The sequence below is a fragment of the Pundamilia nyererei genome, unplaced genomic scaffold, assembly GCF_000239375.1.
Source record: "Pundamilia nyererei isolate P.nyererei 1_Seehausen unplaced genomic scaffold, PunNye1.0 scaffold00192, whole genome shotgun sequence".
Classification (NCBI taxonomy): domain Eukaryota; kingdom Metazoa; phylum Chordata; class Actinopteri; order Cichliformes; family Cichlidae; genus Pundamilia; species Pundamilia nyererei.
The window spans coordinates 1,126,592-1,140,542 of NW_005187593.1; the positions used below are offsets into that span (position 1 = coordinate 1,126,592).

General features: G+C 37.6%; 1 protein-coding gene across 4 annotated transcripts in view; it reads right to left on the reverse strand.

The window, feature by feature from the left end:
* Positions 1–408: 408 nt before the first annotated feature.
* Positions 409–13,951, reverse strand: part of syt10 (synaptotagmin X) — a 16,546-nt gene continuing 3,003 nt past the window's right edge. For 2 of the 4 annotated variants that reach the window (XM_013914385.1, XM_013914384.1), the window contains exons 3-7: positions 11,064–11,622; positions 8,211–8,331; positions 7,121–7,292; positions 6,840–6,969; positions 1,442–4,420 (exon numbers count right to left, since the gene is read on the reverse strand). In XM_013914385.1, coding sequence (XP_013769839.1) covers positions 4,349–4,420; positions 6,840–6,969; positions 7,121–7,292; positions 8,211–8,331; positions 11,064–11,622 — 1,054 coding nt within the window. In that variant the 3' untranslated portion in view covers positions 1,442–4,348. Of the gene's footprint in view, positions 467–1,441; positions 4,421–5,895; positions 5,906–6,839; positions 6,970–7,120; positions 7,293–8,210; positions 8,332–11,063; positions 11,623–13,951 lie in introns of those variants that run through there. The other 2 variants (XM_005747269.1, XM_013914386.1) reach the window with 2 other exon arrangements.

Here is a 13,951-nt window from a genome sequence, read left to right on the forward strand (position 1 = left end):
AACCTTTTCTTTCCAAAGATGAATTCTCAAAATACAGTCAGGCCAAAGAGAGCCTTCACTCTGCAGTCTTGTGAAAAACAAAAAGTGAAGAACAACACCCTGTTATGCAATAGCTTGTAGAAGAACTTTATTAAGTAATTCTTCTCTGTATGACTGTCAGGTTCTCACATTGTTGTGAAGGAGTTTTGCCAACTCTTCTTTACAGTATTGTTTCAGTTTGCAAGAATTCATTTATGCACAGCTCTCTTAGGGCCCAGACCACAACATTTCAATCAGGCTGTGCTCTGGACTTCTGACTGGATCACTGCTACACCTTGATTCTTTTCTTTTTCAGACATTCTGTTGTATATTTGCTGCTGTGTCTTGTTGCATGGCCCGGATTCAGCTAAGCTTTAGCTGGTGGACAGAGGACTCGACATCTGACTGGAGTTCGTGGTCTGCTCCATGACTGCGAGGTGCCTGGCTCCTGTGGTTGTAGAACAATCAAACCCAGAGCAAGCCCAAATCATTACCCCTCCACTAGTGTGCCTGGCAGTTAATAGAGTTAAAAGAGTTTGTGCTGATATGCTCCATTTTTATTTTTGTTTTTTTGCCACATAAGGTACTGTGCTTTGTTTAATTTACAGATATCACCATTTTTGTCTTGTGTATCCAAAGGATATTGCTCCAGAGGTCTGGTGGTTTGTTCAGATGCAGCTTTGCAAACCTAAGCCACGCTAAGGTTAAACGTAACATTTAACATGCTAACTATGGACTATAGGGTCTGAAACGTAGCTCTTCGGATTTTTGCAATTTCTCTGAGCACTGCATGGCCTGACCTTAGTGTGAATTTGCACTCTTGGGAAAATTGAGAGCTGTCTTGAATGTTTTCCACTTGTGAATAATCTTTTTCGCTGTAAAATGATGGAGCTGAAATTGTTTGGAAATTATAACCCTTCATGGACTGATGGCCATTAACAGCTGCTTCGCTAAGATCCTCACTGAGGTCTTTCATCCTTAAAATTTCTAACACACACCTGAATGCTCCAGACCATCAAATAACTAGAATTGCTGCTTTTATAGAAGGCTGTACTTCATTTTTCCACATGACCTTAAAAAGTCCTCTTAAAACTTTATTTTCTCACACACACACAAAAAACTATGATTATAAAAAAAGAAATCTACCTGATTTCACTTTGGTCACTATCCCCTTCAAGGTTGTTTCCTTGTGCATCTCTCCAGTACTTTTGCTATATATGCATGCCTCTCTGTAGCACGTTCTGGTTACTTAAAGATCAAGGAGCACAGTGCACATCGGGATTTTCCAAATTTAAATCAAGTATGGTTTTTATGAATGCCCCCTTTTACTTTAGACACCTTTTATATACTTTGATTTCTTTAGCCACTAGAAGACTAATATAATTCCTGCCCAGACAGAGTGAGACATACTGTTATTTACTGATATTTTTTTTTATTTATGTGTTTAAAATACATATGAAACAGATACAATAAATTATATCCCAAATATTTACTTTAAATTGTTACAAAAGTTATCACAAACTGTACACATCATGACAGTAGTCGAAGTTGTTCTCGGTCCATATATACTCAAACAATTACAGCTCAAAGCTCTAAGGTCCTAAACATGGAATAGCTCGGTAAGGTAGAATTGGCTTCACTGGGTCTCCAGTTTGACTAATTGTTCACAACTATTACAGAACGTGTCGAAATTGCACTCGTTTACAGGTTGGAGCGCTTCAAAGTATCACCAAACAATAGAAATACATTGTGATGTCTCTATTTCCATAAGTTTACGACAGCTTTTTAGAATTCACTTTTCAATATATACAAACAAAAGTGCCATTGACAAGTATGGATATATACAACTGTAAACACAAACTTTTTAATCTGAAATACTCTGACATATTCGCATTTCCCCCGATAAGTGCTTAATTTTTTTGTAGTGGTGAGAGGCATGCTACAAGTAAAAATATTCTCTTTTTTTTTAACACAGAGGACAGAGCAAGGGGAAAAGAGCATCATTAACTGCATTTGCAAGTAAGATAACAGTACATAGCCTTTTTCTATTTGCTATGTTGGGTTCTTATTAGTTATTAGTCACAGGAAAATCTGAGATGATGTTCTGTGGTTTATTTCATGTGGCTTAAAAATATAAAATATTGTAAAAATATTCATAATATATGGAAATATTTGAGTGTGTGTGTGTTAGCCACTGTTTGTATTAATCTTCTGCGCTTTTTTTAAATTAAATTAACTGTTCAATAACACCTACTCCTTGCTGACTATTATACCTGTCAAGCCATTTAAATTTACAAGATTTTCTTTTTTCTTATCACCTGAAACACAGCTGCCACCTGCAGACACAGCTGCAGACCTTATCAGCTGGAGCCGTAGACAGTATAAACCATGAATGTAGAAGGCCAAGGCAGCTCCACAGTGGCCTCGTTTCTCTGACAAGTTCAGCCAAGGTGCAGCTGCTTTAAACATGCATTGTTTTAAAATTGCTAAAATTGTTTCAGCAGGGGTAGGTAATCTGGTTTAGAATGACCTTAACCAAACAATCCGACCCATAAATGGGATTTAGAATTGTATTTGTCATTTATGGTTATTCTAAGTCTCAGAACTATTTTTCAGGTTTCATATCCATCCTCTGACACTTACCCAGATTGGGGTCGGGAGGGAAACATCACCTCGTGTGTCCTTGGTCTGACCCAAACACGGACATGGCCAAAATGCATCTAGTCTTTTCTTTTGATGAGCAGTAGTGGCTTTAAGCTGAGCCCTTCTCAATTGATTGACCAGTAACTAGTTTCAAGCTTTAGTGAATAAAACATGAAGTTCATTTGGTAAATTATAGTTTGGTAAATTATTAATTAAAAAGGCAGGTTAACCAGGGTATGCTCCTTGGCTAATGCCACGGCAATCTCAGCGACTGTGTAACACTGTGAACCTCGAGGCTTCACAGCAGCTATGTTGATCTTTTATACTATTAGCGGCTGCAGCTAGCTTATTAACTATGCTAGCTATCTGAGTATTTAAAATACTAACTCTTTAATGTTTCCCACTGACTCGATTTAAAATGTCAATATAATGCAGGGATCCTAAAAGCGCAATCAAATGCTAAAAGATTGCAGCTAAAGCTCCGTCTCCCAAAGAAAAATTTAGCAACCTTATAAATTAATGATATATGGAGACGACGCGGCATTATTCTTGTACTCCAGTACAGGTTAATTTGCCTAATTATTACTGTTAATATAAGACACCTAAGATGTCACTACTTTTTTATTCTGTTCACTATGCTTCATTATGTATGTTTAAAAAGAACAACAGTTTTATTTTTAATGTTGCACATCAAAAGTTTACACAGAGGACAAACAGATGTGTTTACAAAACCTGCCTGTGGTTGCGTGAAAATGAACATTCAAGTGGGAACGAACTGCCAAATCTCACAGTCCACGACAGCGGTCATCTCCATGCGTTCTGAAGTGAACACCCTACAATAATGAACGTGGGAGTTTCAATATCAGTGTTACTGGACTAATTAGAGGGTAAGTTTAATTGTTTCTAAATAATACTGCTGCTTGTGTTTGCAGTTATGAAATAAGGTTGTTCTGTGTGTACAAAAATAAAGATGAATTTGTCATTTCATTGTGGCCAATTTTAAGAAACCAATTTAGTCTGAAGTTCATTTAGACACACTTTAATTTGATCTTTCTGTACATATGCTACATGAACCAGCTACTGTTTCTCCAAATATGAGAGTCCTGCAGAGTGATGGCTATTCTGTTTTACACATCTGTGACAGCTGTGACTGATATATTTACTGAGATTTCTCAGCCCTTGCAGAGGCTCAGTTACCTGCATTCCCAAATAAAACCTAGAGCATGACTCGCTGGATTCATCAAGTGTTTTTCATCAAGTAAATATTTTTGTGGTACTGAGCAGCATAGCCCTTAAACTTTGTGCCATTTCAAACTAAAATGGTAACGCACTAAAGAGCTTGAGGGCTGGAAAAATGATGCTCTGATACTGAAAAAAACTGATAACGCTGCAAGTTAACCACCACAACTTGTTGCAGTGAGGCCTACCATTCATGTGGTCTGTGTAAATGTTAGTCAAATACGTTTCCAAAGCACACGTATGAAAAACAAACTTTGAATGACTGTGAGTGCTGTGCATAGCCATCTCTGTAGAGCACTTGAAGAACTTGCATTCAAATGAATAAACTTCAGTACAAACATAGAAACATGAATTCAATCCGCTCAAAAGGGTGATAGGCAACATAGCTTGTTGGCAAACAAACATCTGGTTTCTTACAGAGGTGATGCTGGCACTCCACCTGTGATCATCAGGGTGTATGTGGAGGTTTGGGTGAAGGACATGAACCTTGACTCTCAAAGCTTGCTGCTCTTCCAGGCCACTGAAAGGTAAAGCATCACAAAACAAGCAACATTAAAGAGCTATCCAGTCTTTCCCTGGTAAGCAGGTATTTTCTCTAGTCCTACAAATACACTGTGATCATAGGCAAATCTATTTTGGAGCAACTGGACCTTAAGCAGTGTATATCATTTCCCTTGTCTTGTTACATATAGGGTATGTCGGATTATATCCCAAATTAAATAGAAATGTAAAGAATCAATTTAGTCACATATTGCTACTTGATTGTGATGTGATAATTCAAGATGCAATTACTAAAGAAAATACTGGGTGCTCAATGGCTACAGTGACGTCCATAAGAATTTGCACAATAAATATATTTTTTATAATTTGGACTGAAATGCTGCCAAGATGTTCAGACTTCCAGCTTAACCTGAAGGGTTTTTCCAAAATAACATAAACTATGAAGGATTTAAAGCCTTTTTTTATACATAATTCCTAATTTTTAGAAGCTCAAAATGAATCTGGCCAGTAAAAAAAATTATTTTAAATGTAAGGATCGTTCCTTTATCGTCATCGTGAGTGTAACTAATGATTTTGATCTTGTCACAAACTCTCAGTATTTTCATTTATGAAGGATTCTCTCGACTGTAGACTTTGATCATGACATCCTTTAGAATGTTCTTGACTTGGTTAGGTGTTGGTTGCTTTTAGCTTTTCCAAGCCATGGAAATAATTCTAATTTATTTCTTAGCCTCTGAAAATGGCACACTTAGTATTCCTGTAATTAATGGAATACTTCTCTTAAACCCCTTAAATTAAAGCTGAAAGCCTGCACTTCAATAGTTGGCGTACAGTGGAAATACAAAAACTCTTTCACCTTCCAAATATTTATAGACTCAACTGTACATCAGTCTTGTGTATCCATTTTTTGCTTTGACACATGATCCTTTCAAGCTTTCCCACAACTCGTGACTCCTCAGACCTCGACTATTTCAACATTTCAACAGCCTCTTCCCTGCTTTGACAAAAAAAATCTATTTATCAGACTGTCCAAAGCCCAACTACCAGACGTTTTAACAAGAACCTAGAGAAGTGACCACATCACACCTGTTTTAACCTTCAGTATGTTTTATATATATATATCTCTATATATAGAGAGCCGAAAACTCGAGGTGGCAGAGCTTTCGCAGTAAGAGTCTCAGGACAATGGAACAAGCTGCCTGAGAAAATCAGGTCAGTTGAGTCAGTGACCTCTTTTAAATACCTTCCTCCATTATTTAAGAGCCTTTCCTGAAGTTACATGTTAAATGTTATTAATCCACTTGTATTTCTCTGTTTAAATGGTTATTTAACCTTTAGTTTTCTTATTTTCTTGATTGTAAAATCTGCTGCTTTGTTGCTTGTGCAAACTACCACCTGTAGAAAGGTCCTTTCTAGATAATGCATATATTTTGCCTATGATCACAGCTTTCACCAAATCATAATGTAGGTTTACCACTGAAAATAGGTAATCACCTGTGTTTTCCTATTCTCCAGGTGGGGAGTGGGTGTGACAAAAGAGGGAAAGAATTGATAACATGTAAAATATTAATTTACTGTAGTGAAACAGCTGTGCTCTGTAAAAAGGAAAAAAAGCCTTCCAGTCTATAAAACTGACAACTTCTCTATGAGTACAGGATTAGCTACTCCTTATCTGAAAAACAGGCCCCATTAAAAGGACTACATGCGCCTTTTGCTGCATGACTTAAATGAACACATGCAACATGTAAGTAACAATGGTTTGGAGACCAGCTTTCATGAAGTGAAGCCATCTGTTTTCCCTTAGAAAACAAATTTGGTGCCTTAGTATTGCAAAGAAATAAATGTTAAGCGTCTCAATGAGATTTTGGGAAAAATAGCTAATAAACTTTTCAAAATCCCTTCAAGGTTGTTCTTTATGTTTTTTTGTTTGTTTGTTTGTTTGATTTACAGACAGGAGACTAATTTTAAGACAAAATGTATTTGTTTACAATCCCTTTTCCCCTGGATGCATATGTCCCCATGCAATAAGAACCCTTTTTCCTTGCAGATATCAAAGAGGGCACTTTCAATCTGCAGTATTAGCAATTTAAGAGAAAACAGCTGCTCATTAACATTGCAGCTGCGTCTAGGCTCCCTAAAACTTTGGAAATTAATCAGAAAAGTAAACCCTAAATTGGGAAGCAACAATTACACGTTCCGGATGATTTCATAGTTTCACAATGTTGGAAAGATTCAATTGAACTAATATAAAATAAAAATAAAAAGACATAAATAATGTGCTCCCCGTAGAGATGGAATAGATTGACATTTAGAAAATGTGACAGTCTACTGTGTGGTTTCTTTGCTTTGCAAACCATAACACCTATACAGTTCAGTCTCACATTCAGAAGTTTTAATCGGGCTCTGTAAGACTAGTAAGGAAAAGAACATGCTTGTACCTCTCCTAGAGCATGCCAGTGCGTGATGGGCTTCCGTGGATAAGCCAACATTTCGTTCCAGTGATCTCGTCCGAGCCCTTCAGCATCTGGCCCCGTACGACACACGCCAATCACCTCATTGTGTCCAACACTGGTAGTCATAAAACACACACATTGACACACATGTGCTTTGGATCATGACTAAATTAAAAATATGTTTTGATCTACTTCTACTCTGCTCACTTTATCGTTTTAATGTAAGCATGTGAACATAAACAGTATTTAGTGAGTATTTAACTCACCGATCATAATCCATGACCATGATGGACAGACTGACTTGTTCCACATTCTCCGGGGGAATATCGAAGATGATAGCCTCGTTGTACACCGGATTAAGTGTGCTTTTCTTAATTGTTGTTTTTCGTTTCTTTAACCTCCGTCCATCACACATCAAGTAGACCTTCACATATGGATCTGAGAGACAAATATATGAAATAATTTGCAATTGTGTCAAAAGCTTTCATGGCTTCTGACATTAAACTTCATTAGCCTCTTTGTTTCAGTTTCTTGTGCATTGTTTTTGCCTTTCTGGTTTTTCTCCTGGCATCCCTCGGTGCTCCTCGGGGCTCCATATTGGGCCCACTACTCCTCTCTGTCAATGATTTATCAAATGCCTCCTCCCATTTTTATGCAGATGATACAATCTGCTGTTGTTTGTGTTTTTCAGTTGTAAAAACCCTCAGATTTCAGTAGTTTGCCTATTATGATGCTTAGTATCATTTAACTTTACATAAGTTGCTGTTAAATGCAGACAAATCTAAGTTCATTTTATTCATAAATAATCAAAGGGCTGAAACTTGTATTCAGGTATCATTATCGATCAGATTTTTCTCATTTAAACTTTATATTGAAAATCCTGTGTCCAAGATAAAAAATAAATAAATTAGGTTTCTTTTCAGGAATGCATTTTTTATTGTGCTCTAAGTCAGGCGACCTACAGGGGAACTTCTCACCTGGCCAATACTTAAAGAGGCTGGATGCCATTTATCATTGTTCTTTACATTTATTACAGACCTTGGAAAACTTGTACATCACTCTCTTCTGTATGCTGCTGCTAAGTGACCAGCTCTGTATATCCCAGACCTTCCCATGGATTGGTTTTTGCAAATAAATCACTGCTTGGGCTAGTTTCTTCTTATGTGTGTGACTCTATTTCTAAAAACCACAACCAATGTGTCCTATGTTCTCAGAATATTTTATAAAAGAGACTTTTAAAGAGAAAAATAAAGGATATATATCGTCCCTATTTCTTTTTGCTCTCTCAGCTTAACTATATTTAATTAATTCCTAAGTTTTGCTTTTGATGTGAAGACTATTTTGCTATTTGATTACCTGAGGAGCCTGTGATGTCCATGGCTTTGAGGTTTCTGCATTTGATGACTGTTAGGGTCATTCTCCCTGCTGTGGGGAGGTAGCACAACGAGTACATGATCTCTCCCAAATCGATACTCTCCTGGAGGGCATAAAAAGAAAAGAGAGCAGAATGTATTGAACCAAATTTAAATGATTTGCCACATTCTGTGAATCAAAATGCCAAAGCAAAGGAGCAAACAGGTCAGTTTTTAAAAGAGGTCATATGCATTGAGCTGATAGTGAGAGTTTAATTAGCATGGCTCTGCAGGCGATTTGACATTTATCTCAGTCCTTCAATTCTTTATGGCGGTAAACTTAACTAACAATCAACTGTTCAGATTTGTTACTGTTTCTTCATCCAATAACCGTAAATCATTAATCTAGTAGTAAATAGTACTAATGTATGGTTTCCAGGCTTTGGTAACAGTCCTAAGAAAACCATCTCAACAATACTTTGGTGGTTGGTCAAAAATTGTAACACAGGCAATCATAGCCAGGAGAGGTTAAATCATACATAGTGTGATATGTCACTATATTAATCGTTAGAATGAACTTTTTTATTGGTAATTGATGGGAAAGTATCTTTTTTAAACAGATAGACGCATTAAACTATCATGTTTTGCAATGACTTGAGAAACCACAAGATCAACATTATAACATCTTCTTTGTATTAGACTTCATCATCATCATCAGGCCAATATTTCAATTATTCAGAAACTTCGGTTTATGACCAAGTATCAATGAAATGAAAGTCATTCACAAATCTGTCAACTGTTGTTGGTAATAAACAATACAGTTTATTTAGCAAATGTTAGCATACTAGCATAAACTAAGATAATCAAGACAGCAAAATGTATAGCTGCTAAACATCTAAATGATCTTATCATTATGGCTTTATAGACCTGTTAGCATGTTTTTTAAATCACTATTGTATATGCAATATTATTTGATTCATTGTAGTTGAGTTTGTTGTTGGCTCAATTTGTTTGCTAGCAAAACGAATACCAATAGCGTATGTTGTGATTTCAAAACGTAAGAACATGATTTTGCAGCTCATTTAATTGTTAGTTTGTAGAGGTTCTTAAAATTAAGTTTGTTTGTTTATTCTGTCATAGTTTACACAATGAATTAGGTTACATTGGTAATTGTTAATGACATTATCTATAACTACTAAAAAGAGAAGTGAAGACTGTTTTTTCTGCTGAAATTTAACATCATAGTTGTTGTGTAATCTAGACAACTCTCTGCAACTACACATTTATAGCCAGTGAAATCCCGTACGCTACATCTTACTATTGAATTAACATTGGAGTTTGGCTTAAATGTTCGATTATTGTAAGCCTCTCTCACACAGACCTACAGACTGGTCTGTAAACATCTTGAAATAAGGGGAAACGTGTGTTCCCCAAGATTGATCACAAAGAGGTATAAGGTGCTACACTCAAAACCTCACTGAGATTGCTATGGTTGTTAGCGAGGCGTTGCAGCTGCCCATAGTTTACATGATAAACTCATCTGCGAACGCTCAGCAACTACTCTCCAAGTTGTAGTGAAATTGTGAAAGTAAACATTTCACCTATGTTTTCCCATATGTTTTGGTTTCAGCAAGCTGCACTTTTCACAGTTTGTGCACCGGTTGGAGAATAGTTGGCAAGTGCTTGCAGAAAAATTAAGAGAAACCAATAGGAAGGGAGTTGAAGTTAGACAATACCTTATAACCACACATGTTTATAAATACTACTTGTGCCATAAAAATTGTCAGATAAATACCTTAAGATTAGTACAGGTCCAAAGTTACCAAGCTGCCTTTGGTTGTGTCAACACAGAAATAGGAATATAAAAAAAGAAATCCCACAATCCAAGTGACTATGATGAGATGTGCACAGGAGGAAAAATATAAATATAAACTTTCTCCATGCCATTTATATTACCAAACTCTATATGAAGTTGTCTATAGAGTTACATTAGTCCGTTTATTTTAAAGTGATGTCTTATGAGTCTATGATAGTGTAGCATTCCTCTGGAGTTGAATGTAATGAGCACTGAAATCACACCCGACTGCAGTTTTCTCTTGCACAGTCTCCATGCAGTTCTCATAGGTAAGGGTAAAATTTAATTGATGCAACAAATGTGGTTTTAAGTAAACAAATTTTATCAGCTCTTAATGCCTGTGCTTTTAGAAAGCATCAATATAAAAATTATTATATATTAAGGAAGCGAGAGAATAGCCAGTTAAACAATTCTTTATGCAAAACAAAATTTATTGTTCTTCTGTTGCTGCTAATTTAGCCCACAGACACTAAAGTGAACCTGAAAGCAAAGGCTCAGTGTTTCTCACCAGGAACACATTCATTAATAAAGCCCAGCCTCTTGAGCAAATTGTGATAAGTGGTTATGCTGGAGTAAATGCATTCGGGGGCTAAATAACCACAAATCTTTAGAAAAGAGTTCATATGAGGACAGGCTATCTGCAGTATGCTGCAAAGCCTGCAAACCCTTTTTGTTTACCTGTAGAGTTTTAGTCACTGCATAAATGTGGTCTTGGATATTTTTACTCTGTTTCTATAATTACATCTGCAGAATACCCAGCATTTTCTGGAAAATGCTGTGTGGGTGTTTGGCTGTTGAAATCCATTTCCCAAAGCATTTGAATTATGCAATGCATTGCACCTGCCATAATATTTTTTGATTAGACATTTCTGACAACAGTATAAAATCCCATTCACTACTACCACGGTAACAGCACAGAGGTCTGGTGCAACATTTCTTAAATAGCAACAACATACACATATGCGAGGATTTGGCAGTGTCTTAGTGTGAACACCAACTCACTGTGGTTGCTGCATGAATATCCTTCCAAACAACCGCCTCCCTGGAAAGATCAGAGAGTTCAAAGAGGTTGTCCACAACCACCTCCCCAATCATATCGTGGCTGGTGAATCGGTCAAAGTCGTAGACGCTGAAATGGAGCTTGCGGTTGCAAAGCTCATCGTATACTACGGGGAAACAGAAGGTTTCGTCAAATGTGGGGTTTAGATTCTTGCGATGAACTCGAGTCTGGAACTTCTTCTTTCTCTCGGGTAGCAGGTAGATCTTCACATACGGGTCAGAGGTGCCTGTGAAGTCTTTGGCAGGCAGATCCAAAGCTTTCAGGATCCTCACCACCAAAGCCTGCTCCTCGTAGTCGTAACGAAGCGAAAAGCTTAGCTTTCCACAAGTCTCCACGGGCTCTTTGGCCTCTTCTGAGTCCACAGACTTCTGCTTGTAGAGTTCAGGTTTTATTCTTCCAATGCTGACAGTAGAGGACTGGCGGAGAGGCACTGTGTCCATGGTGAAGTCAACACTGGTGACATTCTTCTGACGAGGCAGGTGGCGCCTGAATGAATTGTGCCTGTTGAAAGGAGCATCACAGAGCATCAGGTAAATGTCTCATTTGTCGTGTGTTTGGCGTCATGGAAGAGCAGCTTTTTTATGGAACAAAAGGTTTATCAGAGCAAAATACCACACAAATAAAAGCTGGTTATTGTTTTTACTACTATTCAGGAAAAAGTCTAAAAACAATATCTAGTGTAGAAACCTTTAAATGTTTAATAAACTACCACCAGATGCTCACAATAGTGCATAATTAACTAGGAACCAAAATGGCGATAGTCTAAATATTGTCCAGAGATATATATGCTTTGTTTTTTTGTTTTTTTAAATCCCCCTGTGGGCGGTCTTTATCCTTCGAGCTCCTCATCTTCTCTACCTCCTCTTTCAACCCTTGGTATCTCAAGCTTCTTGTGTTACTGGTGTTTATATTGCTTCCTCTGCTTGTCAACCGTTACTGTGTCTGGTTGGTAGCGGACACAGTAGAGGGCCGCCACAGTCACCAGTTTGTCTGTTTGTATCTCGAAGTCAAACAGGATCTTAGCTTGGCCATTTTCAAACTACCCTGGGGGCGTTGCGCTTGATACTTCTAGGCCATACTCAGCACAGATGTTCAGCGACTTGGTTATGGCTTTCCATGTATGACTCATGTGCTAGCATCTTTTGATGCTCATATCAAGTCTGTGACCCGGTCTTGCTCTGGAGCAGAAGCCCCACCCACCTGCAGTTTAAATTTTGTTTTGTATATGAGGAGCAGCCAATCAGAGGTTTGCTTAAAGGGGGCTTGTTTTAGACAGATGATCAGTTTTTCCAGCTTTATTTGACAGACACAGTGAGGAAAGGACAGGAAAGCGGGGGCAGAGCGAGAGGAAGGCATGTGGCAAAGGGCCGCAGGTCAGACTTGAACCCAGGCCAGGCGCTCTCAGCCTATAAAGCAGCGCCCTATATTGCATATTTTAAATCCCAGCAAACTCCCTAGCTGAAAATAGCTGGTTTTATCATCCATATGGTAACAGGTGATATTAAATCACCAGTGATCAAAGTGACAAATTGATTTTTGCCACTACTGGCGTTGGTTTGGGGAAATGAAAACACATCTCCAGCACTCAGATTTGAGCCCTCATTCCAATTACCTGAATGCTGCAAATTTCAGTGAAGTTGACATCTTTTGAGAAAACCACGTCTGTCTTTGACTCGCCGATCTTGTCACCTAGCAACTGGCCCTCCTCCTTTCTGACCGTAAGACAATCACAGCAGCCTGACAACCGTGGCACAGGAAGCACAGCTGAAGATTAAATACTACACTGAAATATTGTAAACAGCACAGAGGGGGAACATCGCCAGCACAAATCTCAGAGGAAAAGGAAAGTGTGCCTGATTTACCAACTGAACATTGATTAGCAAGATTTGTTTTCTCCTTTATGATTTTTGTGTATTGTCAACCTTTATCTCTCTTTGAATCCCCCAACACACACTCAATCCATATGGGCTTATTGACATCTTCCTTTGTCTTCCTCTTTCTCTGTTTTCCTAAGTGTTAAAGTTACAAACATCTACAATACCCTGAAAAAGTTTAACAACCTTCGGACTCCAAACTTTTGCAGTGTATGGTTTGTCACATAATAGATAAAAGTTATATTTTGTGTCTCATTAGTTGTCTAGAAACCAAACACTATAATGTCAGTTAGAATTTTGGCTACCATCATTTTGTTTCTTTGAAGCCAGAAGTGAACTTATAAAAACTTGTAGACGGCTAGGTTATCAGCTAACTCGAAGCATGCTACATATAAACTGTACACTTATTGGCTTATTAAGTACCATTCAATACTAAAATTCCACTTGTGAAAACTGAGGCACAAACTTCCTACTGTTTGGAGCCATGGCACATATTTCACATTAGAAAACAACCCAACAAAAATGTCACAAAAAGCATATTGATCATTTTTCACTGCACACCAAATATAGCGGAATTGACTCTGTTTGTCCCCAGTATACCTTTTTCTCTTTCTTTGACCACTAATCATGCTAGGGCCTTCACGCCCCTCTGTATAGTTATGGGGGAGAAAAAGCATTTGCAGTGACGAAAACATTTCTGTAACAGGGTGTATTTTGTTATTTTGGGGACGGACTCGCTTTTGGAACGGGTCTCTAGTGGTCATTTGAAGAATTGCAATTCAATTTCTCAGTTTTTAACTCTGTGTGCTGTCTTGACACAAAGAGGCCAAAGCAAAATATGGAAAATTGTTTTTAAAAATTGTCTTTACTAATGAGTATAGTTGAAAATGAAACATATATGATTGACTTAAACTTCATCCCTCTGTTTTGCATTTCCACCCTTGTTCCACAAAGTT